The sequence below is a fragment of the Sorex fumeus genome, unplaced genomic scaffold (assembly GCF_029834395.1).
Source record: "Sorex fumeus unplaced genomic scaffold, SorFum_2.1 ptg000006l, whole genome shotgun sequence".
Taxonomy (NCBI): domain Eukaryota; kingdom Metazoa; phylum Chordata; class Mammalia; order Eulipotyphla; family Soricidae; genus Sorex; species Sorex fumeus.
Window position 1 is genome coordinate 68,534,996 of NW_026606063.1, and position 26,682 is coordinate 68,561,677.

At 45.0% G+C, this 26,682-nt stretch overlaps 1 pseudogene and 1 gene segment (V, D, J or C); both read left to right on the top strand.

The window, feature by feature from the left end:
• The first annotated feature begins 12,390 nt into the window (after positions 1–12,390).
• On the top strand, positions 12,391–12,860 carry LOC130037694 (immunoglobulin kappa variable 1-39-like; annotated as a pseudogene).
• A 13,238-nt stretch (positions 12,861–26,098) lies between these two features.
• Positions 26,099–26,575, top strand: LOC130037703 (immunoglobulin kappa variable 1-39-like). The segment is given in 2 exon segments: positions 26,099–26,147; positions 26,256–26,575. Coding segments are annotated over 2 exon segments (369 nt in total).
• The last annotated feature ends 107 nt before the right edge of the window (positions 26,576–26,682 follow it).

Consider the following 26,682-nt stretch of genomic DNA (forward strand, 5'->3'; position numbering starts at 1 on the left):
ATGTCTCTTGGTTAATTTCTAATGTAAAGTGATCTTTTGCCACCTTGTAAGAGCTTTAATTGTGAGCATTTTTAAGGCTTTTTGAATATCTATAGAACTAATCTAATGCTTTTGAAATAGCACTGCAGAGAAGAGTTTTGTCATGTTAAGTGAGATGGTTGGTAACTTGTGTCTAAATTTGAGAGATCACATTGTACATTGTGATACTATAGATGTATGTCATAAGTTAGAAAGATAATGGATGTGATGTCGGTGGACCCCACTGGTGGCTCACACGGGTCGGGAGGAGAGAAAGATGATCACTCTCTCTCACTCCGCCTCTGCCACCCAAGAGTCCCTGGGTAGGCTAGGACGGGTAAAGTCTGCAGTGAGCCCCTGCTTGGCACGGGCCTAAACCCCGCCAGCCCCACAAGGTGACCGTCAAGCCACACCTGAAGTCCGCTTGGTCTTCTCGGCACGGGAGTTAATCCCGGCCACCCAATTGCTCGGGGAGCCATGGACTCAGGTTGGGGTGAGAATTTGCTCTTTGCAGGAAAGGAGAGACCAGTCCCAAGCCTTACCCGGGGTTTCTAGGGTTCTTGTCCCACTCGCAGAAAGGAATTTCAGGAGTAGACAAGCAGTGAAGTAACTGATTTTATTTGGAGGTTTTGGGAGAGGAAAAGAGGGGCAAGCAGCGAGGTTGGGAAATGAAGAGCAAGAGAGTAACGCGGTCAGAGGGAGCGTGGGCTTCTCCAGAAATGGAGAGAGCCTTGAATGGGCTTATGGGTGGGGTTTTATAGGCTCTTGGGGTTCGTCTTGGTCCAGAAGCTCTGGAATGTTCTCTGGGCTGATTCACCAAAAGTGGATTAAAGGATGCAGATGTGTCTGATGGCTCCTCGGTGAGGGATCAAATTTCTTCCGGGTCTGCTGAAGGGCTTATCAGGTCTTGTTTCCTTCCTAAAATTTTGTTATCTAAATTTCATTGCCAAGGGCCTTTCCCTGTCTACCTGCCTACATCAGATAGAAATATTGTCAGTGGGAAAAAGGAAAGGGATCCTGTTAAAGTGAAGATGGTTTTGAAATGAGATGAAGGAAAGTTACAGGACAGAATGAATGTTAAGGAATGTGCAGAGGGTTTGAGGTTGTGTTTTAAGAAAAGGAACTGATCAAACTGTATTGTTATAAGAAACTTTAAAGTACACCTGCAGAATTGTTCTAGTGCCTTTTTGATAAGCTCTTATGGAAAAGATATTGGACAGATTGTTCAGATTCCTGTTACAGTGCTCTTAAGATCACTGAATTTTTCAAAAGTTGCAGGAAATCAAGAGTTTTGACATGGGATTAAAAACATGTTAAACGGTAAGCTTTATCTCTACAGATTTTAGCTTCTCTGACTAGGACCCACAGCAAACAGGTGTATTACATCTCTGTGAGTAAAGTGAAATACTCGCTTTTCTCTTCTTTTGTACCTTCAGTATTTTTTTGATGTTTCATGGCACTGCGTTGGTTTGCATAAATCCAGATAAGTCTTTCCTCTCTGTAATAGGGTCTGCCCCTCATGCAGACAGGAAAAATCAACTATGGGACCCCAAAGCCCACTTCCAGGGAACAGTCCAGAGATCTATCTAAAGGCCAAGGATTTAACAGGTACTGTTTTCAAGTACCCTACAAACCTCAGGGCGACCCTAGAGGCAGGCTGGCTCAAGAAAAGACAGGAAATCATCACTGCTATGGAGAATGAGGAATCTAGGACTCTGCAGTGACTAACTCCTGGGCCTACTCTCAGCGTCAAGAAAAAACCTGGAAACCAGGATTTCTCCCAGCCCTGAAGAAGGGATGGGATGGACTCCTTTCTGCAAGACGTCTCTGTGGAAAATGAGTCCCAAAGCCACATCCAGCTCAACCTGAAGGCTCGAGGCCATCCATCCAGTTTATCGTGGGACATCTTCTGGCTAGGCCTGGGTAGCTCTGATGTGCCAGATAAGATTAATGCCACTATTGGTGTGTCTCTTGTCTTTAGCTGATCCCCAGGACTTCTCAGTAAATAATGGGGTATCCCAAATGGAGAGTTCTCTAATCTTACTGTGTTTATGCCAAAGAACAAGCCAGATTTGTTAACCTATCTTGCAAAGTTTTAAAATGAAGGTGGAGAGAAAACCATGGTTCTGTAACTTGCTTTTTGTAAGGATCAGATTCTAATTCTACAGAGGTGATTGAATAAATGTATCCTAATCTTGATCTATAAGGTACCCCCTTTGGGGAAATTTAGATAAAACTTGGTTTACTGTCCGTAGGTAAACAGCCTAATCTGTAAAGGAACTGAATGTTATACATGCTGTCACTAGTCTGATCCGAGCATTGGAAGCCAGAGCTTTACTAGGGTGAAGCTCATCTCAAAGTGCAGAATTGCTTTCCCCCAGTCTGAATTGGCCAAAGTGTCGAGAAGGGCATCTTAACTGGTTAAATTAGAGTAGATTAATATCTCGTTCTAAAATACTGTGAATTTTCTTTCTGTACTTTATTGCATCTCATTTTCTGTGAATAGTCATTTGGAGAGAACAAGAGTATTATCAGCTCTTAATTTCTGTTGCATCATGGGATTAACAACAGAGAATACTTCCTCTAAACCAGAATGCTCTGCAAAAGAGGAACAATGGACATTGGAGGTTTCCAAAAGGAAGTTGATGGATTTAGCCAACAAGGAAAGTTGCTAACTCCTGGACCAATGCAATGGAATATTATTAAAGGGTTATGTTTTAACACTAGTGAGAACCATCTTCCATGGGGAGGAACTGAACAGCAAGTAAGGTAGAAGTAATTCAGAACTGTGCTTTCTGTGCCATTAATGAACCTAGTGGAAATCCTGAGCCTCCTCTCCTAACACCTGTTCAGCATCAAGGAACTTAGTGGTGAATCAGCAGCTTGACCTTATGCAAATGATCAAATGTTCATATGTTCAAGGTATAAATATCTGTTGGTTCTCATTGATAGCTTCAGTGTATGGGCAGAAGCTTTTCCAATCTGTACTGAGAAAGCCAGAGAATGGCTTGGTGTTTCTGTGTCCATTAGAAAAATCTGGACACAGGAAGTCATATTATCAACCAAACCTGTTTGTAGAGTTAATCCTTTTCATTGTTTTAATGATAGAGATAGGAATGGCATTATGTTGCTTTGGTTTCTGTTGCTTTAACTCTTTTTAAGACCTCATCGAGAAATCTCTCACATCCCTGTCTGAGATAGTCTCCCAAAACCTGAGAGGACTTGACCTTCGACCTGTTGTTCCTCAAGAAGAGAGGGCTCTGCTCTGATCTGGTGGAGAGAGGCTGTTTCTACGCAGACCACACTGAGGTTGTCAGAGAGTCTATGGCCAAGCTACAGGAAGGCCTTGAACGACGTCGGAGAGAAAGGGAGGCCTGGGAGAATTGGTTTGAGTCTTGAAGATCCTCCTAATTCTGGGCAACAATACCGGACTCTACCCACTGAGGAAAGCTACTCTGAACCACGGGTCCTTGAATAAGGCCCCGATCCCCCCACGATCTCAAGGATTTGAGATGCTCATTAAAAGAAGTGTGGAATGAAAGAATCCATATTAGAGGGCATCAAATTTTTGCGTGCTTCAGCTAACTTGCAACATTGCTTTTTGTAAAACTGCTTGGCTGCTTTGCACCTGGGGGAGAGGGGACTTGGAAAGTGAACAGGGCATAACTTCTTTCTAAACCAAGTGTGACAGTATTCAGGTGTATTTACTGTTCCTGAAATGTATTCTCTCAGTAAAGCACCCTGCAGACTTGGGTAAAAGATAACTGAGGATGTGGTGGTTGGGGGAAATTGCCCTTTCCTGGAGTGTATTGTCTCACGAAAGCACCCTGCAGACTTGGGTAAAGGATAACTCAAAATGTGGATGGTCAAGGGAGATTAACTAAGGCTTAATGATTCCGGCTATAACCTTGCTTGTGCTGACAATCCATGTACGTAAATGCTTATATTTGAATCTATAGGCTAAGGAGTGAGGTACTTTTAAATGGATTGGTAAAGAAAGTATATGTTGTTACAAATCTAGTGGCTATGAAATATGCGGGCCATGCTGTAACGGCCAGTGAAGGCCTATATAAGATCCCCTTTGAAGAAGCTCGGGGCTCTCAGCCACTGTCCACTCTGGGGTATGCTGTGGAGCCCCAGCATGCTGGTCTAAATAAACCCCGTTTGTACTCCTGCAAGAATTGTGTCTGTCTGGTCTCTCCATGCCTCCGAGGGCCAGGGGACTCTTGATCCGAACAGGAGTGGTTCCTGAGTGAAGAGCCAAGAGTAATACTGAACACTGCTGGATGTGGTCCAGAAATAAGCAAACAAACAATAAAACAGAACAAAAGAAACATTGACACACATCTATGTCACAGACAGACTGAGAAACGTCCATCTCAACCACTATAATCCAGGCTAAGTTAATGTTTCCACTATTTTTCTGAAAATAGAAGACACACTCCCCACTTTGCTCAAGAGAAGTGACTCCTTCCGGGAGGTCGTTTCACACCAGTGCACCCACCAGTGTATTTGCATGCTGTCCTTGGGGGAGGATCTATATTGGACAGTCTCGCATAAGAGTCAGCTCTATCTTGCTTTCATCTATCAGGTCTCCTCAGAACAACGCTCAAAATGAGGTTCCCTGCTCAGTTTCTGGGTCTGCTGATGTTGTGCATCCCAGGTAAGAGAAGCAGGAAGAAGAAAGAATGGGTGCAGGAGGGGATGTTTGGGGGACCCAGTGGTCTCCTTGTGTGTTCTGTCTGTGTGTCAGACTGTGTGAGAAAGAAACATCGGGAAAGTGGAGATGGCCCAGAAAAGGTGTACAGGCCTGTTTCCCCAACCCGAAGGTCACTTGACTGTGATGACATCCTTCTGGTGTAGGAGTATAAATCACTCAAGTTATGACTTTCTCAGAAAACAATGTCACTGTCCACTGTCCTCCCGTTGTTCATCAATTTGCTCCAGCGGGCCCAGTAATGTCTCCATTTTGAGACTTGTTGTTACTGTGTTTGGCATACTGAATACGTCACAGGTGGCTTGCCAGGCTTTGCCGTGTGGGCGAGATACTCTCAGTAGCTTGCTGGGCTCTCTGAGAGGGGCAAGGAATCGAACCAGGCTCGGGTGGGTTCGCTGTGTGCAAGGCAAATGCCCTACCATTGTGCTGTTGCTCCAGCCCAGAAAAAAAATTAATTACCTTAAATTAATGACAGAATGGGAGCAATAAAATTGACCTGTGATGTTTGAATGTAACCTGACACTTTTAAAAATCAAATTTCCAGGATCCAGAAGTGATATTGTGATGACTCAGTGTCCACTCTCCTTGTTCATCGTCAAGGGAGAGCCAAATTCCATCTCCTGCACATCTAATGAGAGCCTCCTACATAGTATTGGAAACACCTATCTGAGCTGGTACCATCAATGGCAGGCGATTCAAAGTCACCTGTTCTATCAAGTTTCTAAATGATAGCCTGGGGTCCCAGACAGGTTCAGTAGCAGTGGGTCAGGAACAGAATTCACTTTTCAGATTAGCAGGGTGGAGCCCGAGGATGTTGGCGTTTACTACTGCTACCAAGGTACAAAGACTCTTTGCACAGTGAAAGAGCCCCGAACACAAACCTCCCTGCCTGGCCTGCCCCAGATGGCCACACGTGTTCTTTGCTGGTGAGCAAACAGCAGAGTCTCTGAGTCACTGAGAGGAAGGCATTGGGGGCCGGGGGGGGTCTCAGGGGAGTAGACTGCAACTGTGGGTCTGGACCCTGAGAGCCCCTGCTGTACTGCAGACACCCCACATTAGGGCCTGGTCAGAGGCACAGGTCTGGCTTGGCAGAGCGGTAGGTGTGCAGGGGGCTGTGAGCTGTGAATGACCAGTTGCAATGAACTCACAGCTGATGAGCAACCCCACTTCACCCTCCCCGTTTTGCTCACATTTGTAAGGGATATATCAAGAGAACTGTCAGATTATCGACACAACTTTTTCAAGATTTTAATGCATAATAAAATTTACTGTGAAGTGTACATTTTTATAGAAAAGGGCTTCATACGGGTGAAAGAGAGTACAGCAAGTGACGTGCTTGCCTTTTATGTGATCAACACAATTACATCCCTGGAACCCAATATTTTTCCTTCCAGGAGTGATCCATAAATCTGGAATAAGTCCTGAGCACTGTGAGTTGTGCCCTCAATCCAACAAATGAAAAAACAAACAAACATACTAAGGAACCGTAAAAAGTACCTGCACTTCTCCCCCATCCCAGGCTGCCCTTCCCAGACCCTCTCACCCGCTCCACCTACATCCCCAATGCTTCTCCTCTGCGTCCCTGATGGAGTCTCCAGTTTGTCAGCTCAGACTCCCTGTCCTGACCTCACAAGGTCCAGTTTATTCTGCTGCACACATGGACCCTGGTACCTTTAGAGCTGAACCCCAGTTTTTCTCAGTCTTGCCCATGTTCACCCCTAGTTCTAACTCATTTCCCTGTGCAACACCCTCTTGGTGAGTGGAGTCATGGGAAGCAGAATGTAGAATAGGAGTTTCTCTGACTCTTGCTCACTGGGGCAGACACAGTCCTCCAAAGTCAAATCTTTTTCACAGGAAAGACTTTGGCAATGGATTGAGGGTTGTTTTGTCCCCAGATTGATCTTGAGCCTCCTGTTCTGCTCCTGAAAATTCACCTGGTGGACACTGTCCCCAAACTCTGCTCTAGAGGGACCCATGTCCTCTAGATTCTGCCCAATACCTGCTGAGTTCCAAAGTTCCAAAATCCTCATGTCACCCTGAGCCTAGAGCTGTCCAGCTTCCCGCTGATTCACAGATGCCCCTGTGTGAGGACCTGCCCTTCATGATGCTGATGGGTCAGAGGGATGGGAACACGCTGATTTATCACATTTACACAAATGTGTAAAATACAAACCCTCACATTATAAGAGCTATTATTTTCATACCTATTTATATAGAAATCAACAACCTAACCCCCTCCTTACTTCCAGACAGATATCCAATTAATATTCGGTAAATGGCCAGAAACAAAGTCATTCATCCCCAAGAGTAAAGGCAACTCTCCCGGCCCTGTTGGCATGGGCAGCAATCTTACTGCAAGGACTAGAGCATGGGACAGTGTTTACATTTGCTTCATTGTGTTTTTCCTTCATTTCTGTAATGCAGTGAAAACATTGCAGACTCCAAGAAAGCCTAAGGATTATTTTTCTGCCTTCCAGATAGAGGGACTTTGTCAATGTACTAGAAGAAACATTTATCAGTGCAGTTTACAACTCCCACCTTGTGATTGTTCCATTTGGTCTCTTGTAGTTATCTTTAACTACAGGGACCTCAGAAATGAGGTGATGATCATGGTCTAGGGCAGGGGTTACACAAAGACTCACACGTGCAGCATGGCCAAGACAGAGCCACCCACATGGCAGTAGACTCGAAGTCATATGCCAAAGTTTATTAGGAAAGACAGTGCTTAAATAAAGGCTGAGAAAGAATGCCTCCATGCACCAGATGCGTGACGTGAGCATGCGACAGATCCTGTGCTTAACAGTTGGCAGTCTGGTTGTCCTGGTGTTGTTTATTGCTTCCTAAAAACACATAATTATCTGGGAAATTGTCCACAACAGGTTTGTATAGTGTATTGTAGCACTGTAGCACAATCCTCCTATTGTTCATCGATTTGCTCCAGGGGGAAGCAGTAACGTTTCTATTGTGAGACTTGTTACTGGTTTTGGTATATCGAATTTGCGGTGGTGGGGGAGGACAGAATACTGTCGGTCCCTTGCCTCTTTATCTGAGATGGATGGAGGAATCGAACCTGGGTCGGCCACATGCAAGGCAAAAGCCTTAACTGCTGTGCTATCCCAACAACACAGTATATATAGTGTATAGCATTAGAAATTGCTGCAGTTAAGACATGGCTCCATAGCCTTAAAATATACTAAACTCAAATGTAAAACTACTGAGATGCACTAGCTGCATTTTAAGTCTCTCCACTATAATCATTTGTAGAGTCAGTCACACACTAGAAAAGCTTAACCACAATCTCATGATCAAAATCACTCAGGACCAGTGATGTAGAAGACCATATATGAGATCCTGGAGTTGAATCCTAACACACAAAGAATTCATTATGTGTTATTATTGATTGATTTGCCGCCCAGGTCTCTCATGGAAACATAGGAACCTTTCTCACTGGGCTTGGTCTAGAGCTCATGGCTCTGAGACATGCTACGTGGTGCAGCCATTGTGGTTCTCAGAGCAGGTCTGGGTTATCCTGGAAGGAATAGTGTGCTCATCAATTGTCCTTAGTGTCTCTGTCAACTTAAACACTGTCGCGCCTATTGGGACCCAGTTTGGTGGGGGCGACATCATATTGAATAAGCGACTTGCTGTGAGCTCACTGGGCCTGCCCCACCACCCTAAAGCTTAGATAGTCCTTGAATATGTGTTGTTTGTCTCATTGTGTGTCTGTTTATCTCATTCTCTGTGACCGACTCCTGAAGAATGGAGGTTGAAGGAGCCAAACGAGTTAGCTTCAGCAAGGCCCATTTCCATGTAATCTGACTTGGTGATGGGTTTACACTCTGTTCCAAAGACTTGGAGAAAGTCTCTGATTCCCCAGAATGACAGATCACCAGCACCTGAAACCTATTAAGTTGCTTTGTCACAAATTGGCCACTAGATGGCAGATTGACCCCACAAGTGACAAGACAGTCTGGATCTTAGAAACACTGAGTCACAGGTCTATTTATTGCCAGCAGGGATAGGATCTCTGTGGTGTGCTGGGAAAGTATGAAGCCTTTAGAGTCTGAGTAGGAGCGAGATTTTCACCCTTTTCCGGTGTGGGGATAGAAGTCCATTTGTCTTAGATGGTGGAAAATGTACACCAAAGGACGACTGTTGGAACATTGTATGACTGAAGCAATGGACAAACATTGTATGTCCATTGTATAATGGACAACTTAGTAACTGCGTATCTCACTGTGATTCAATAAAAATTAATAGATAAATATATGCAAAATAATACATTAGAGAAGTCCTGCCATGCCTTTGTGCTATGGAGTGTTTTGATCCCATATTTACTATTCATAGTTGGAGATAGGTCTGTCAAATCGTTTAAGGTAAAATGAGGGAGGTCACATGGGGGGATTAGATGGGAATATAGGGACATTAGGGAACCCCCCTCTGTCCCATCAGACACCCACCTAGAAGACACCTGCTGGACAAGAGGAGAGAGGAACTCCTGTTGACAGGATGGGGGTCTCACTGGAAGTGACCCTGAGGAACATTGACTCTCCCACTTCACTCTGCAACCTCCTGGAGTATGAGAATCCTGTATGTGGGGTGTGAGCCCCCAGCCTGTGTGTTGCTGTGCTGGAGTCTGAGCTGAGGCTTTTCACACCAGCCTCCTCTGAGCAAGGTCTGCCTAAAGGACACTTTGTGGAAGTGTGTGTGACGGTTTGGGGAGAGGGGAGTGGGGAGGCTCACTAGTCTCTTTATCTTCATCCCATGATGTCCTGAATGCTGAGGAAAAGAGCCTCAGATTCCTCCTTGGCTTGTTGGCTAAAAGTCCTGTATGATCTTGGAGATGAAGCTATTGGCTGTTTTGCTATTGCTTCTCTGATTAGAAAATGCATCAGACAGAGTGAACTAATTTCCATGTATTAATGTATGGGTTGTCCTGTTTCCTTGTCCACTAGATGTCAGTAGGGACACTGTGTGTCCCCCTCCAGCCTCCCTGACTGCTTCCCAGGGGAGGGTCCCTGTCACCATCAGGGCTACACAGAGTGATAGGAGCATCTCACCTTGAGATCAGCCCAAGCCACTGAGGAGAGAAAGTACAGGGCTTGTGGTTTACGCCTCAATCCAACCAGGTGATCCCTGACACCACAGTTTTCCCAAGTTTTCTGTGGGGCATCTAAGTACCACCAGGCTGACCTTGGTAGACACACACGGGGGGTATCGTGGTTGTCCCCAGCATCAAAAGCCCCCAAAAGCTGCAACTCCACATATCTTACACTGAATTTCTTGGCTCAACTTGGCCAAGAATTGCATAGAGGGACCAATACACTCACCCAGCACTAAGCAGCAGATTTGCATCACATCCATGCACCCAAAGATCAAGTAAAAAAATTGGAATCTGATCTCTGCTTACATTCCATCCTTGTGCTCTGTTGAACTTTGGACAGTGATTGCAAGACTTCTATAATTGCTTTAGGGTCTAGCAATATGACAGGTGTACAGCTCTGAAACCTCACTCTTTTCTCCTCTCCTTCCATTCCCTCTCCTTTACACAAGTCCCACAGCATCTCCTTCTCCTCCCTGATGGAGCCTGGAGAGTGTGGATTCTCTGATCTGCTGTTCTGAGCTCACAGACCCAGGTCATCCTGAGTCACAACGGCTATGGTTGGGGCCCAGGTTTCTCTTACCTCCAGCCCATTGCTGATCCCAAAGTTGTGACCTATCACCATGAATCCATGTGTAGAGTACTTGTTGGTAAGTTTGTTGCACCAAGCAGTAACTAAGTAGGGATTAGTCTGAAGCTCCCTCAAGAGGGCAGATGAGGCCCACTGGGAGCATGATCCTGCTGCATGAAGGTCAATGGAGGGAAGGTGGGGAAATGTTTCCTGCTCAGTCGGTTGTGAGGCAGCAAATGTCCCTGGAGGATCCTGTCCTGCTCCCTGCAGAAGGGGAGCCCCAGGAGCTACTCCTGTCTGACAGAAGAACTAGGGGGGGGGCCAGTCACAGACTGAATACTGGAAAGGAAAACTTCTCATCTACAATCCATGATCACTGCAGGGCTCCCCTGGCTTCCTGGGAAATATTCCAGGTCCTCCCCAGGATACTCAGTACTTCAGCATGTATATGTTGTGCTGGGCTAGTGGTTTGTGAGAGTCAGGTTTGGTCTGTTGGGTGCTGAATTCAGTGATGGGGAGACCATAGGAGTGTACATGGAGAGTTGGGTTTGCAGTTCCAGGGACAGCCTCTACAATGAAAGAACAGTGATGTTGATGGGGTGGTGGGACGGCACCCTTAGGAACCTGGATACTGACTCATGCAGCATGGATCTCTGTCCGAGCCCAGACTGATACTTCTTGTGTGAGTTCTATCTTTACCCCATGCTGACTGCCTCACCAGGCACCTCATAAAGGTGTTTGTTTAGTGTCTGTGAATCCCTTATGCTATGAGGAGGTGTCAGTCACTGTTCCTCAATCTTCTCAAGACATTAAGTCTTTCATCTGGTGTCTGAGAGCTGCTGTGTCTTTGGAGCAACATCAGGATTTCGAGCAAGGGATGCATCTGTGATGAGACAGAGGATATTCAAAAATGTGTCAGTCATGTTGGACCCTCTTAGCCAGCGCATCGTAACACATTCTCAGCTAGCCAGCTCAGAGGAAGGTGATAAAAGATAGGAAGACAATTCTAGGAGATCAAGGAATTTTCAGTTCTGAGTCAAGAAATAGGGAATAAGGTTTTCAAGATGAGAAAGGAAAATTTTTATTATGACGATGTGGAAGTAATGAATAACTTCTCAGGTGAAGGATGGAGCGATGAGCAGGAGAATGCGTTGGTCTGTCAGATATTCTTTATCTTAGCACGAATTTATGACTCAAGACCCCAAATATTTGTACAATCCTTTCCATTCATTGAATTCCTGTATGCTAATAATAACAATTTTTCACACAAAATAATACAGTGCTTGATGAAGAAGACTGACCTATCAGGAGGCATGAGCTGGGGTTCACATGTGAGCACAGGGCCCACACAGCCCAGAGCACCTGCAGATAAAGGCCTGAAAGTTCCAGCATTGCAGCATCACAGTAGCCTGCGTCCTCGGTCCCCAGCATTGAACTGCTCATCCCGATGACTTCCTGATGTTCAGAGTGACCTTTAGGTTCTCAGAGCACTGACAGAGACCCTCCCCCACCAGCCCATCAAATAGGAAAACAGAAAATTTTAATCCTGTACAAAGTGCAGTAAAACATAATGCAATTCCGAAGTAAAGCGAAAACTTCCCTTGCATCAATTATATCCACGACGAGAAATCAAAGAAATGTGTACAATTCCTGAGGAAGTCTATAATTGTGTGTTCTGATCAAGCCTGTCTCTGGGGCAGAGCAAGAAGCTTTGCTAACACAGAGGACCATGGCAACCCTTTATGGTCACACTGGGACCATCTTGGGGCCCGGGGAGGAGCATGTTCTCTGTGGGCAAAGTTCTGCTTCCCCACAGAGACACGCACCCCTGACTTCCCTGCAGCTGGGCTGGTCCCCACATACCCTCCCCCCTCTGCCTGCCCAGCCCCCTCTCATTTGCAAGTCCTCAGAGCTCATTCCTGGACACTCAATAATAGTCTGTGTCACCCTGCAGGGTCAGTGTCTGTGACACCCAGAGTCGACATGAGGGCCCCTGTGCAGCTCCTCAGCTTCCTGCTGCTCTGGCTCCCGGGTAAGGAGGAAAATTGACTAAATGCTACCCGTGCTTCAGGGAAAATAATTTAAAGTACAATGAATGGTGGTGATGATGTGTGTTTATATTTTAATCGCCAGGCTCCCGGTGTGATATCCAGATGAGCCAGCCTCCGTCCGTGTCTGCATTTCTGGGAGGGAAAGTCACCATCACCTGCAAGGCCAGTCAGAGCGTTAGCGGTTACTTAGCCTGGTATCAGCAGAAACCAGGGAAAGCTCCCATGCTCCTCATCTAAGCAGGAACCGTTTTAGGACCAGATGTCCCTCTTTGGTTCAGTGGCAGTGGATCTGGGACAGATTTCACGCTCACCATCAGCAGTCTGGAGCCTGAAGATGCTGCCACTTATTACTGTCAACAAAGTTGGAATGACCCTCCCACAGTGATACAGGCCAGAACATAAACCCCCAGAAAAAAATGCATCAGACAGAGTGAACTAATTTCCATGTATTAATGTATGGGTTGTCCTGTTTCCTTGTCCACTAGATGTCAGTAGGGACACTGTGTGTCCCCCTCCAGCCTCCCTGACTGCTTCCCAGGGGAGGGTCCCTGTCACCATCAGGGCTACACAGAGTGATAGGAGCATCTCACCTTGAGATCAGCCCAAGCCACTGAGGAGAGAAAGTACAGGGCTTGTGGTTTACACCTCAATCCAACCAGGTGATCCCTGACACCACAGTTTTCCCAAGTTTTCTGTGGGGCATCTAAGTACCACCAGGCTGACCTTGGTAGACACACACATGGGGTGTATCGTGGTTGTCCCCAGCATCAAAAGCCCCCAAAAGCTCAAATCCTCATATCTTACACTGAAGTGCTTGGATCAACTTGGCCAAGAATTGCCTAGAGGGTCCAATACACTCATCCAGCACTAAGCAGCAGATTTGCATCACATCCATGCACCCAAAAATCAAATAAAAAAATAGGAATCTGATCTCTGCTTACATTCCATCCTTGTGCTCTGTTGGAGTTTTGACAGTGATTGCAACACTTCTATAATTGCTTTAGGGTCTAGCAACATGACAGGGGGACATTTCTGAAACCTCACTCTCTCTTCTCCTCTCCATTCCTTCCCTCTCCTTTGCACAAGTCCCACAGCATCTCCTTCTCTTCCCTGATGGAGCCCGAGTGTGTGGATTCTCTGATCTGTAACTCAATGCAATTTGCAGATCTCATGCAAACCAGAGCTTCTTTTTTCCCATGGCCCTAGTAGAGAGGGTCTCTATATCCGAACTGAAAATAACTTACACTGGGGCAGGTCACAACTACACACCGAGTGATTTATCCACATCAGTCTCTGACACTCCCCAGAGGTGGCAAGAATATGGGCAGAGTCTATGATTAGCAGTGGACAGTCTGGGTGTCTGGGTGTTGTTTATTTTTTCCTAAAAGAACATGGTTAGACTGGAAATAGTTTGCAACAGTATTGAATAGTGTATAGGATAAGACATGGCTGCACCAAAGGCTTGGCAAAATAGTCTTATGTTATACTAAATTCAAATGTAAAAAACATATACTTAGCTGCACTAGCTGTATATCATATCTCTCCACTATAAGTATCACAGAGACAGTCAGATATTGGAAAAACACGAGCAATTCTTTTTTATATATATATAATTTATTTCTTTATTGAATAACTGTGGGAAAAGTTACAGAGCTTTCGGGTTTAGTTCTCAGTCATGTAAATATCAAAGACATTTCCCTTTTCCCATACTTATTTTTAACCGGGAAACCCAATAGAATCCCACCTCCCACCCCTCCCAATTCCTGTGAGGCAGATGAGTTCTAGTTAATACTCTATCTAATTTGACTAGATACATTGTTTCAATAGAAGATGCACCATTATTGTTTAGAGTTTACGACACCCCCCCGCCCCCCCTCCCGCAATCAGACATGCTGATAAACCGTTGTGAAATGATTTGCTTTCTACAGCTGGGTTTAAGAATAAAATGATGTCGCAGCCATGCGTTTCTGGATTTCTGCTATTTTACTTATTAACCCTGGAAGTATTTTTATTAAAAGTTAGATAGTTAAGAGATTGGTTTCTGTGCTCTAGAGTCGTGGCCTTGCCGGAGAGCCGCTCGTGGGGGGCAGCTGGTGACCTCAGTCGGGCGTGAAGGACGGCCCAGAACGCCCCCCTTCCCATGAGGTCCCTGACGCCCCCACCCCCGGCTCAAACCTGCTGTCCACAAGGCTCCCGTGCGGCCACCATCTTTCTTTCCAGAGAGGACAGGGCGAAACACGAGCGATTCTTAAGATCAAAATTGTTCTACATCCAGGCATATAACTGACACAGAAAACATGTTTCCCATGTTTGGGGCCATGGGTTTCAATCCTAACACACTAAGGAAGCATTATGGGTCAACAGTGGCTGGATAGTTACTTTGGGTCTCTCATAAACTCATGGAAAAAATCCTTATGAGGTACAGCCCGCCCCCAAGGGCCTGGGTTCCTCTCTGGGCACGCGCAGCTAGAAACAGCCCCTAGACAGCCGGTTTTCAACCCCTGATCTGCGTGGGACGGGCACAGAGGCCCAGCTCTGAGCAACAAAGCTGAACGGCTCCAATTCCAACAGGTACAGCCCGCCCCCAAGGGCCTGGGTTCCTCTCTGGGCATGCGCAGCTAGAAACAGCCCCTAGACAGCCGGTTTTCAACCCCTGATCTGCGTGGGACGGGCACAGAGGCCCAGCTCTGGGCAACAAAGCTGAATGGCTCCAATTCCAAACAGGAGACATTCCCAACTCCTCGCCCAGTGCCAGGGACTCTTTCTGGAGCCGCGGCCGCATTAGCGGCCGCGAAATATTTTCCCACTACATGCCATAGGAACCATAAGCTAACTTCTTAGATGGAAACTTCTCTATTTTAGCTCAGCCACTAGAAACACAGTTGCCAATAACTCATAAGCCTATCTTAACTCACACTGCATATCAAGCAGAATAGTAACACTGAACGTGAAGGACTAAACCACACCTCTCACAATGGTAAAGCAACGCAAAAGCCCACCAAACATTCACATTGAAGAGTCTAGCCCAGATGACACCAACAATACTGTAGTGTTAGACAACCTCTCTGACAAGGAATTCAGAAGGGAGCTACTTAGCATGCTTAGGGTATTAAAAGAAACAATGGAAAGCAATGCCAATAGAAGACAAGAGGATCTGAAGGCAGAAATGAGGAAAATGCAATCAGAAATGTCAGACCTGAAAAATCTCGTAGGCGAAATGAAAAGCTCAGTGGAAGGCCTCAGCAGCAGAGTAAGAGCGGCTGAGAACAGAATCAGTGAGCTCGAAGATGAAGTTCAGAGACTCTCCAGAAAAGAGCAGAAAATGGAAAAGGGACTCACAATTCGGGAACAGATGGCAAGAGAAGATCGTGATGAAGCCAAGAGGGGTAACATAAGAATTATTGGAGTCCCAGAGGGACAGGAAGAAAACCTCGATGAAGAAGAAACTGTCAAAGACATCATTGCTACAACATTTCCAGAGCTGAAGAAAACTTGTGACCACATTCAGGAGGCCCGAAGGGTACCACCTAGAAGAAATCCGAATAAAAATACCCCAAGACACATTCTGATCAAAATGACCAAAACCTTAGACAGAGACAAAATTCTGAAAGCAGCAAGATCGAAGAAAGAAATCTCTTACAAAGGAGCATCCTTAAAATTCACAGCTGATTTTTCTGATGAAACCCTCATGGCCCGAAAACAGTGGTGGGACATAGTAAAAAAACTCAATGAAATAAATGCCTCCCCCAAAATACTTTTCCCAGCAAGACTCTCATTCATAATAGAAGGAACAACACACAGTTTCACAGACAAACAACAGCTCAAGAACTTCATAGACTCAAAACCATGGTTACAAGAACAACTAAATGGGCTACTTTAAGGCAAGAAAGGCCCCTCAAATACACCAAATTTTAAAATAACAATGGGACAAAATCCCATAACAATAATCTCTCTCAATGTCAATGGGCTAAACGCACCAATTAAAAGACATAGAGTGGCAGGATGGATTAGAAAATTGAACCCAACATTCTGCTGCCTGCAAGAAACGCATCTCAATAGTCAAAGCAAACACAGACTCAGAGTCAAAGGCTGGAAAACAATCCTACAGGCAAACAGCTCCCATAAAAAAGCTGGGGTAGCCATCCTTATATCAGACCACATCGATTTCAGAGTGAGGAAGGTCATAAGAGACAGTGAAGGCCATTTCTTATTGATCAGAGGATCTGTACAACAGGAAGAACTTACAATAATAAATGTATATGCACCTAATGAGAGACCAGCAAAGTACTTAAAACAACTACTCATAGATTTGGAAAAAGACATCAATAGCAACACAATACTAGTGGGAGACTTCAACACTGCTGTGTCACCTCTTGATAGATCAACCAGACTCAAGCTTAGCAAGGACATACTTCATTTGAGGGAAACAATGGAAGAAAGGGACTTAGTAGATATATACAGGACATTTCATCCACAAAAAGCTGAATACACATTCTTCTCAAGCATACATGGAACATTCTCCAAGATAGACCACATGCTGAGCCACAAAACATGCCTCCATAAAATTAAGAAGGTAGAGATTGTATCAACAATCTTCTCAGACCATAATGCGCTGAAATTAGAAGTAAATCACACACAAAAACAGAAAACTAAATCAAACACCTGGAAATTAAACAGTGCACTATTGAACAACGAGTGGATGAGACAGGAAATCAAAGAGGAAATCAAAAGATTCCTAGAAACGAATGAAAATAAGAACACGAGTTACCAAAACTTATGGGACACAGCAAAGGCTGTGTTAAGAGGAAAGTTTATAGCTCTACAAGCATTCCTCAGGAAGGAGGAGCGAGCACACATAAGTAACCTAACCTCACAGCTTAAGAGCTTGGAGAAGGACCAAAAAAAGGAGCACAACCCGAACAGGAGAAAGGAAATAATAAAACTCAGAGCAGAGATTAACGAGATGGAAACCCAAAAAACAATCCGAAAGATCAATGAAACCAAGAGCTGGTTCTTCGAGAAAATTAACAAGATCGATAAGCCTCTAGCAAAACTCACAAAGAAAGGGAGAGAGAAAACCCTAATAAACCGAATCAGAAATGAAAAGGGGGTCATTACAACAGAAACCACAGAAATTCAGAGGATCCTCAGGGAGTACTTTGAGAAGCTTTATGCCACGGAACATCAAAATCTCGAGGAAATAGATAAATTCCTAGACTCCTACAGACTCCCAAGGCTGAACCAAGAAGACCTGGAATACCTGAACAGACCTATCACCATCAAGGAAATTGAAATGGTAATAAAAAGTCTCCCCAAGCACAAAAGTCCTGGCCCGGATGGATTCACTAGTGAATTCTTCCAAATCTTTAAAGAGGACTTACTCCCAATGCTCTTTAAGCTTTTCCACGAAATTGAAATATCAAAAACACTTCCAAACAGTTTCTACAAAGCAAATATCACACTGATACCAAAAGCAGACAGAGATACCACAAAGAAAGAGAATTACAGGCCGATATCCCTGATGAACACAGATGCAAAGATCCTCAACAAACTACTAGCAAATAGAATCCAACTACTCATCAAAAAGATCATACACCATGACCAAGTAGGATTCATCCCAGGGATGCAAGGATGGTTTAACATTCGGAAATCAATCAACATAATCCACCATATCAACAAAAGAAAAGATAAAAAGCATATGATCATATCAATAGATGCAGAGAAAGCATTTGATAAGATCCAGCACCGCTTTATGATGAAAACCCTAGCCAAAATGGGTATAGAGGGGACCTTCCTCAACATAATTAAAGCCATCTACCACAAGCCTACAGCAAGCATCATCCTCAATGGGGAAAAACTGAGAGCCTTCCCTCTAAGATCAGGGACGAGACAGGGATGCCCACTCTCTCCACTGCTGTTCAGTATAGTACTGGAAGTACTTGCAATAGCGATTAGGCAGGAAAAAGATATTAAGGGCATTCAGGTAGGAAAGGAAGAAATCAAGCTCTCACTATTCGCAGATGATATGATACTCTACTTAGAGAACCCAATAACCTCCACCAAAAAACTCCTAGAAACAATAGACTCGTATAGTAAAGTTGCAGGTTATAAAATCAATACCCAAAAGTCCATGGCTTTCCTATACGCAAACAGTGAGAGAGAAGAAAGCAACATGAAAAAAACAATCCCGTTCACAATTGTGCCCCAGAAAATCAAGTACCTAGGAATCAGCTTAACTAAGGAAGTAAAGGACCTGTACAAAGAAAACTACAAAACGCTACTTCAGGAAATAAAAGAGGACATGAGGAAATGGAAAGATATCCCCTGCTCATGGGTCGGGAGACTTAACATTGTCAAAATGGCAATACTACCGAAAGCATTGTATAAATTCAATGCAATCCCTATAAGGATACCCATGACATTCTTCAAAGACATGGAGCAAACACTCTTGAAATTTATATGGAACAATAAGCCCCCACGAATAGCTAAAGCAATTCTTGGGAAAAAGAAAATGGGAGGAATCAACCTCCCAAACTTCAAACTGTACTACAAAGCAGTAATAATTAAAACAGCATGGTACTGGAACAAAGGCAGAACTGCAGACCAATGGAACAGGGTTGAATACACTGACATCTCTCCTCAATCATATGCTCATCTAATCTTTGATAAAGGTGCAAGTAATGTGAAGTGGAGTAAGGAAAGCCTCTTTAATAAATTGTGTTGGCATCACTGGACGGCTACATGCAAAAAAATAGGCTCAGAACTCTGCCTAACACCATGTACAAAAGTAAGATCAAAATGGATTAAAGACCTCAACATCAGATCAGAAACCATAAGGTACATTGAAGATAAAGTTGGCAAAACCCTCCATGACATTGAAGCTAATGGTATCTTCAAAGATGCCACGCCACTGGCCGAGCAAGGGAAAACAGAGATAGATAAATGGGACTATCTTAAACTAAGAAGCTTCTGCACCTCCAAAGAAACAGTGACCAAAATACAAAGACAGTCTACAGAATGGGAAAGGATATTCACCGAATACACATCTGACAAGGGGTTGATATCCAGGATATACAAAATACTGGTTAAACTCCACAAGAAGAAAACATCCAACCCCATCCAAAAATGGGGCAATGAAATGAACAGAAACTTTCTCAAAGAAGAAATCCGAATGGCAAAAAAGCACATGAGAAAATGCTCTACATCATTAATCATCAGGGAGATGCAGATCAAAACCACAATGAGATACCATCTCACACCTCAGAGACTGGCCCACATTCAAAAGAACAAAAGCAACCGATGCTGGCGTGGATGTGGCGAGAAAGGGACACTCCTTCACTGTTGGTGGGAATGTCCACTGGTTCAGCCCTTCTGGAAAACAGTATGGACGATTCTCAAAAAATTAGAAATTGAGCTCCCATTTGACCCAGCAATACCACTCCTGGGAATATATCCCAGAGAGGCAAAAATGTATAGTCGAAGTGACATCTGCACTTGTTTGTTCATTGCAGCCCTCTTTACAATAGCCAGAAACTGGAAGAAACCTGAATGCCCAAGAACAGATGACTGGTTAAAGAAACTTTGGTACATCTACACAATGGAGTACTATGTAGCTCTTAGAAAAGATGAAGTCATGAAATTTACATACAAGTGGTACAATATGGAAAGTATCATGCTAAGCGAAATGAGTCAGAAAGAGAGGGATAGACATAGAAAGATTGCATTCATCTGGGGGATATAAAGTAACAAAGTATGAGATTAATACCCAAGAATAGCTGAGATCAGCACCAGGAGGATTACTCCATAACTTAGAGGCCAGCCGGGTATCCTAGAGGAAAGGGCTGTTCAGATAGAGAAGGGAGCACCAAATAAAGGATGTTTGGAGGATCCTCCCAGGAGGGGAGATGCATGTCGAAAGTAGACTATGGACTGAACATGTTTGCCACTCAATGCCTCTTTTGCAGACCACAACACCCAAAAGGAGCGAGAGAACACAGGGGATTGCCCTGACACAGAGACAGGGGGGATGGGGGGATGGGGGTGGGAGGGATATTATCCATGGTGGTGGAAAATGGGCACTGGTGGCGGGATGGGTATCTGATCATTGTATAATTGAAACCAAAGCACAAAAATTGTAAATCTACAACTTTAAAAAAAATAAAATAAAGGGAAAAAAAATAATTGAGACCCCCCCCCAAAAAAAAAGAAAAAGACAGAATAAATCAAATAGTTTGTTATAAAAAAAAATCCTTATGAGTCTTGGTCTAGAGAGAATGACCCGAGCACTTCTAAATGGTGCATCCAGTGGTGCATCAGAGTTGGGTTGGGTTATCCAGAAGGAGGAATGAGGATGGACTATACACACTACAGAGGAGCCAGGAGCCCTCTGCTCTCGGCTATCCCCACACCCAACTTTACCATGATCCTTACAGGCTTCTCCTCATCTTTGGAACCGCCTCCATTTTCTCAAGTAACATGTCATTTGGGATCATAGCCCCTACCACTTACCTACCTGTGATGAACATCTCCTCTCTACCCTGGTTACCTGGTCATCATTTCTCCTCAACTAGCTGACCAATTTCTTAAGAATATGAACCACTTTGTTCCCACATGGTCTTGCTGGAAATTTTCCCCTTGTCACAAACACCAAGTTCCTGATAGTCCGTGGAAAAAACTACTTGGGACTGAGAGTGCATAATCGGGCACACAAAACTGTAGACAAAAGAAACATAAATACACAGATACAAGGCTAAAATAAAAGCTTTGGTGTTATAGATATAGAGGGCATAGGAGGCAAGAATATAATCAGAAAGTGCCCAGACTTTGTACTTTAGGGTGCCTCCTGATTGTCTCTGAGACACCCCAGCCTCTGCTCCTCATGCACCCATCTGAAAGTGGATGTGCTCACTACCTGTCCTAATGTCAATGCCAACTTTAACAGTGATTCACCTGTTGGGACCCAGTTTGGAGGGAGTGACATTACATTGAATAAACCGCTTCCTTAGATCTCAATGTTGCTGCTCAGGCCTCTCTAAACCTTGGAGAGTCTTTCTATGTGCATTTGTTGGTCTCATTGGGTGTCTGTCTCATTCTCTGTGACTGACTGCAATGCACAGAGTTTGAAGCTGACAACTCGATTGGATTTACGAAGTACATTTTCACACAGTCTGACTTGTGTTCTGACTTTATAGTCTCTGTTCCAAAGACTTAAAGAAAGTCTGGCTGAATCTTCTAACAGCACAGGGGTCACCAGCACCTGAAGCCTATTAAGTTGCTATATTACACAGAGGCCACTAGTGGCAGTATGACCTCAGAAGTGACAAAAGAGTCCCTGGATCTGAGAAATACTGAGAGTCACAGGCCTGTGGTCAGCAGGGAAAGGGTCTCTTTTGCATAGTGGGAAAGTATGAAACCTTTTGAGTCTGAGTTGGAGCGAGATTTTCACCGTTTTCTGTTTTGGAGATAGAAGTCCTCTCCTGCCTGTCTTCAATGGAACTGCTTTAATGCCCCAACCAGTTTCACAATGGGAGATAGAGCTGTAGAGTCACTTCAGGCACAATGAGGTCACAGGAGGGCACGGATGGGTGTATAGAGACACCAGGGATACCACTCTGTGTCCACACACACAGGAGAGTCATGTGGGGACAAGGGGAGAGAGGGGCTCCTGCTGACAGGAGGAGGAGCTCAAGGAAGTGACCCTAAGGGACCTTGACCTTCAGCTCCAACCTCCAAGGGTGTGAGAATCCCGGGTGTGTGGTGTGAGGTCCCAGCCTTGGGTTCCTGGGAGGGAGCCTGTGCTGAAGCTTTATACCCAGGCACCGTCTAAGCCCGGTCAGCCTCTTGAAGACTTCATGGAAGTCATGGGAGACTTTGCCATTTCTCTTTGTCTTTTCACCTTTGATGCTATAATTTCTGAGGGGAAAGGCCTCAAGATTCAATTGGTATTTAAAGGCTAAATGTCCAACATTGCCTTGGAGATGAAGTTGTTGACTCTTTTGTTTTCTGATCAGAAAATGCCACAGAATGAATGAATTTACATCCAGGTGTTAATGTATGGGTTGTCCTGTTTTCTAGTACACTAAGATGCCAGTGAGGACACTGTGTGCCATTCTCCAGCCTCCCTGTCTGTTTCAAGGAGAAGGTCCCTGTCACTTCAGGGCCACACAGTATGAGGAGCATCTCATCTGGAGATCAGCCTAAGCCAGGGCTGCAGAGAAAGTTCATGGGTTGAGGGTTATGCCTTCAATCCATCCAGATGATCCCTGGAAGCTCAATTTCCCTTGGTATCAATGGGGGCATTCCTGGAGGTCTCTAGAACCACCTGGCTGACCTTGGTAGGCAGGCACGGGGGGGTTGCCTGGATGTCATTGGCGTAATTAGCCTCAAACACCTCCAGCAGCTCAACTCTTAGTACTGAACTGTTTGGTTCAATTGGCCAAGAATTACCTAGAGTGGTCAACACCTACCACAGCACTGGTCAGGAGGTTCTGCACAATTCCAGGCACATAGACAAAATAAGTGATTGTTCCTAGATTACTTTTCATTACATTCTACCCTGCTTCTCTGTCAGGATTCCGATAATGAGTGCAGACACATGGCTCTCTCTAATCATCACCAGGAAAGTGCTCCAGGGTCACAGACACCCCACAGGGGACACTGACCCTCAGAATCTGTTTTGAAACATATGTGGACTTGGTTTTCCTGATAGAAACATGACAGGTTGATTGCTCTGAAATCTCACTATCTCTTCTCCCAATCCCTCCCATACACATTCCCATCCTATCTCCTCTGATCCCTGATGGAGCCTGTGTAAGGGACAGGCCCAAAATGGACTACCACCAGAATTAATTTAGCTTAGCTTAATAGGAACCTGCATTGCAAAATAACTTGTTTTTCAAGGAACAGGTCTAGATAAGCTTTATCAGATCTGCTTTATAGGAGCCTGCACTGCAAAATAACTGGTTTTTCTACCCCTGAGCAAGGAATTTAGATACAGGTACTCGAAGGATGGGGGTCAGACCAGATAACCGGATGTCTCTCATAAGACCCATGTTGCAAGACCCAGGACTGCCTTAAAAACCTGTCAGTTCCTAAGCACCGACGCAAAATGCTGATCTCTAAACTATAGGCTAAGAAGTGATGTACCCTTAATTGGATTGGTTAGGAAAGCATATGTTGTTACAAATCTATTGGCTATGAAATGCGCGGGCTTTGCTGTAACGGCCAGTGAAGGCCTATATAAGATCCCCTTTGAAGAGGTTCGGGGTCTTGCCTCACCTAACTGACCTGCGTGTCTGTGTAGGCGGCTTGACCCTGGCTAGCCAGTCTTACAATAAACCTTGCTTGCTGTTTGCAGTCTCTGGAGTCTCTTTGTCGTTAAAGGGAGATCATGATCTGCACCCTAATATTTGGAGGCCCCAGTGAGATCTCCCGACGGCAAACGGACCTAACACCTGAATATGTGGGTTTTCAGAAATTCTGCTTTGGACTCACTTATCCCAGATCATCCTGCATAACACAGGCTGTGGTGACTTCAGAGTTCAAGCCGAGATTGCTTTTACATGCCGCCCATTGCTGACCCCAAGTACTGACACGTTTCCATGAATCCCTGACAGGGTTTTTGTTGGTAAGTGTGGTGAAGGGAGCAATTAATAATATAGGGATAGGTTACAAACTCCCACAGAGGGGCAACGAGATCCATTTGGAACAAGATCCTGCTACAAGAAGAGCTATGGTGACAGGGTGGGGAGATCTCTCCTTCTCAAGTCAAGTGTGAAGCAGCAAATGGCCTGGAGGGTCTTTTCCTGGGCCCTGCAGATGGGTAGCCCTGGGAGCTGCTCCTGGCTCAAAAAAGAATTTGGGGGTGTCCCAGTCACAGGCTGATGACTGGAGAGAAAGCCGTCTCCTCTAGACTCCATGATCACTGCAGGCCTCCCCTGGGACCTGCAGCTTCCTGGCAAACATTCCAGACCCTCCCAGGATACTCAGTACTTCAGCAGGGGTATGTCTGCCTGGGCTAGTGTTTCGTGAGAGTCTGGTTTGTTTTGTCAGGTGCTGAATTCAGTGTTGGGGGGACCATACGACTGTGTAAGGAGAGCTAGGTTTGCAGTTCCAGGGACAACTTCCTTATTGAAAGAACAGTGAGGTTGATGATATGGTGGGATGGCACCCTTTGGAACCTGGATGCTGACTCAAGCAGCACAGCTCTCTGCCCCAGGCCAGAGTGATTTTTCTCCTTGTGTTGTTCTATCTTCACTCAATACTGACTTCCCACCCCTTGTGGCACCCTACACCCATAAAGGTGTTGTCTACTGTCTGTGAATCCTATAAACTATGAGGATGTTCTCATTCACTCTCTGTAATGTTTTCACCTCTATCTTCTTAAGACATTGGGTTTTATATCTGGGATCTGAGAACCCTATGTCTCTGGAGCAACATGAGTTTCAAGCAAGGGACTTACCTGTGATGGGACAGAGGAAATTCAATGACAACTCAGTCAAGTTGGACTGTCTCAGCCACCACATTTGGACACATGCTCAGGGGAAGAGAATGAAAGATAGGAAGAGAGTTCATGGAGGTCAAGGAATTTTCAGGTCTGTGTCATGGATTAGAAAGGAACAAGTCATAAAGATGACGACGGAAAATCCAACACTTAGGCTGAGGTAGAAATAATGGGATAGTATCTCAACTGAAAATATTTGGAGTGATGAGCAGGAGAATGGTTTGGCCTATCTGATATTTTCTATCTTAGCAAAAAGTTATGAATCAAGATCCTAAAAATTTGTAAAATTTTTTTCTCTCATTGCATTTCTGTCTGCTAATAGTAACAATTTTTCGCACGAAATAATACCAGCAATTGGTGAAGGAGACTAACACAACAGTGGGCATGAGCTGGGGTCTCCATGTGAATCCAGGGCCTACATGGCCCAGAGCACCTGCAGAGAAAATCCTGACAGTTCCTGACACTGCAGCACTACAAAAGCTTTGCATCCATGGGCCCCAGATTGAACTGCTCATCCCGGATGACTGAGTTATGTTCAGAGTGACTGTCGGGTTCTCTGGGCACTGAAAGAGAGTCCCCACCACCCAGAAAAAGAAAATTAAAAACATAAAATTTTAAGTCCTTACAAAGAACTGATATACATATGTGTGTTTGTGTGAGTGTAAATATATATATATATATACATATATATGTATGTATGTATGTATGCATTCCAGATAAAAAAGAAAGTTTCTTTGTCTTAAATATATCCACAGCTGTGAAATAAAGGAGTCTGTACAATTCTTTGAGAGGGTCAGTGTGTCTGACAGTGTGTGGTCTGACAGAGCCAGTCTCTGGGCCAGAGAGAGCAAGAAAGCCTGTCCTAACTCTCAGGACACCATGGCCCGAATTTCTGTGCTCATACTCTGGCCCTCCTGGGGCCTGGGCAGGAGCATGTTCTCTGTGGGCAAAATTCTGCTTCCCCACAGGCACCTGCACCCTTGACTTCTCTGCAGCTGGGCTGGTCCCCACACAAACCCTTCCCATCTCTGCCTGCCCAACCCCCTCTCATTTGCAAGTCCTCAGAGCTCATGCCTGCACACTCAATAATAGTCTGTGACACACTGCAGTGTCAGTGTCTGTCACACCCAGAGTGGACATGAGGGTCCCTGTGCAGCTCCTCAGCTTCCTGCTGCTCTGGCTCCCAGGTAAGGAGGGAAATGTGGGTTTTCATGAATTTGGAATGCCTGTCTCTTCAGGGAAATTACCTAACTTGTGGGTAATGATAATGATGTGCACTTATATTTTTATCTCAGGCACCATGTGTAATATCCAGATGAGCCAGCCTTCATCCATGCCTGCATCTCTGGGAAAGAAAGTCACCATCACCTGCAAGGCCAGTCAGAGAATTGACAGTGATTTAGCCTGGTATCAGCAGAAACCAGGGAAAGCTCCCAGGCTCCTGATCTCTGGTGCAAACATTTTACAACAAGGCGTCCCTTCCCGGTTCAGTGGCAGTGGATATAGGACAGATTTCACTCTCACCATCAGCAGCCTGGAGCTTGATGATCTTGCCACGTATTACTGTCAACAGGGTAGTAGGACACCTCCCACAGTGATACAGACCAGAACATAAACCCCCAAAGATCAGTTTTGTGAGGCTGGGTGATCAGCTGCTCCTTTCGGTGCTGCCACTGCTGAGGGTGTGTCAGATGCAGCCAGGCTTCGCAATGATGGGCAGTT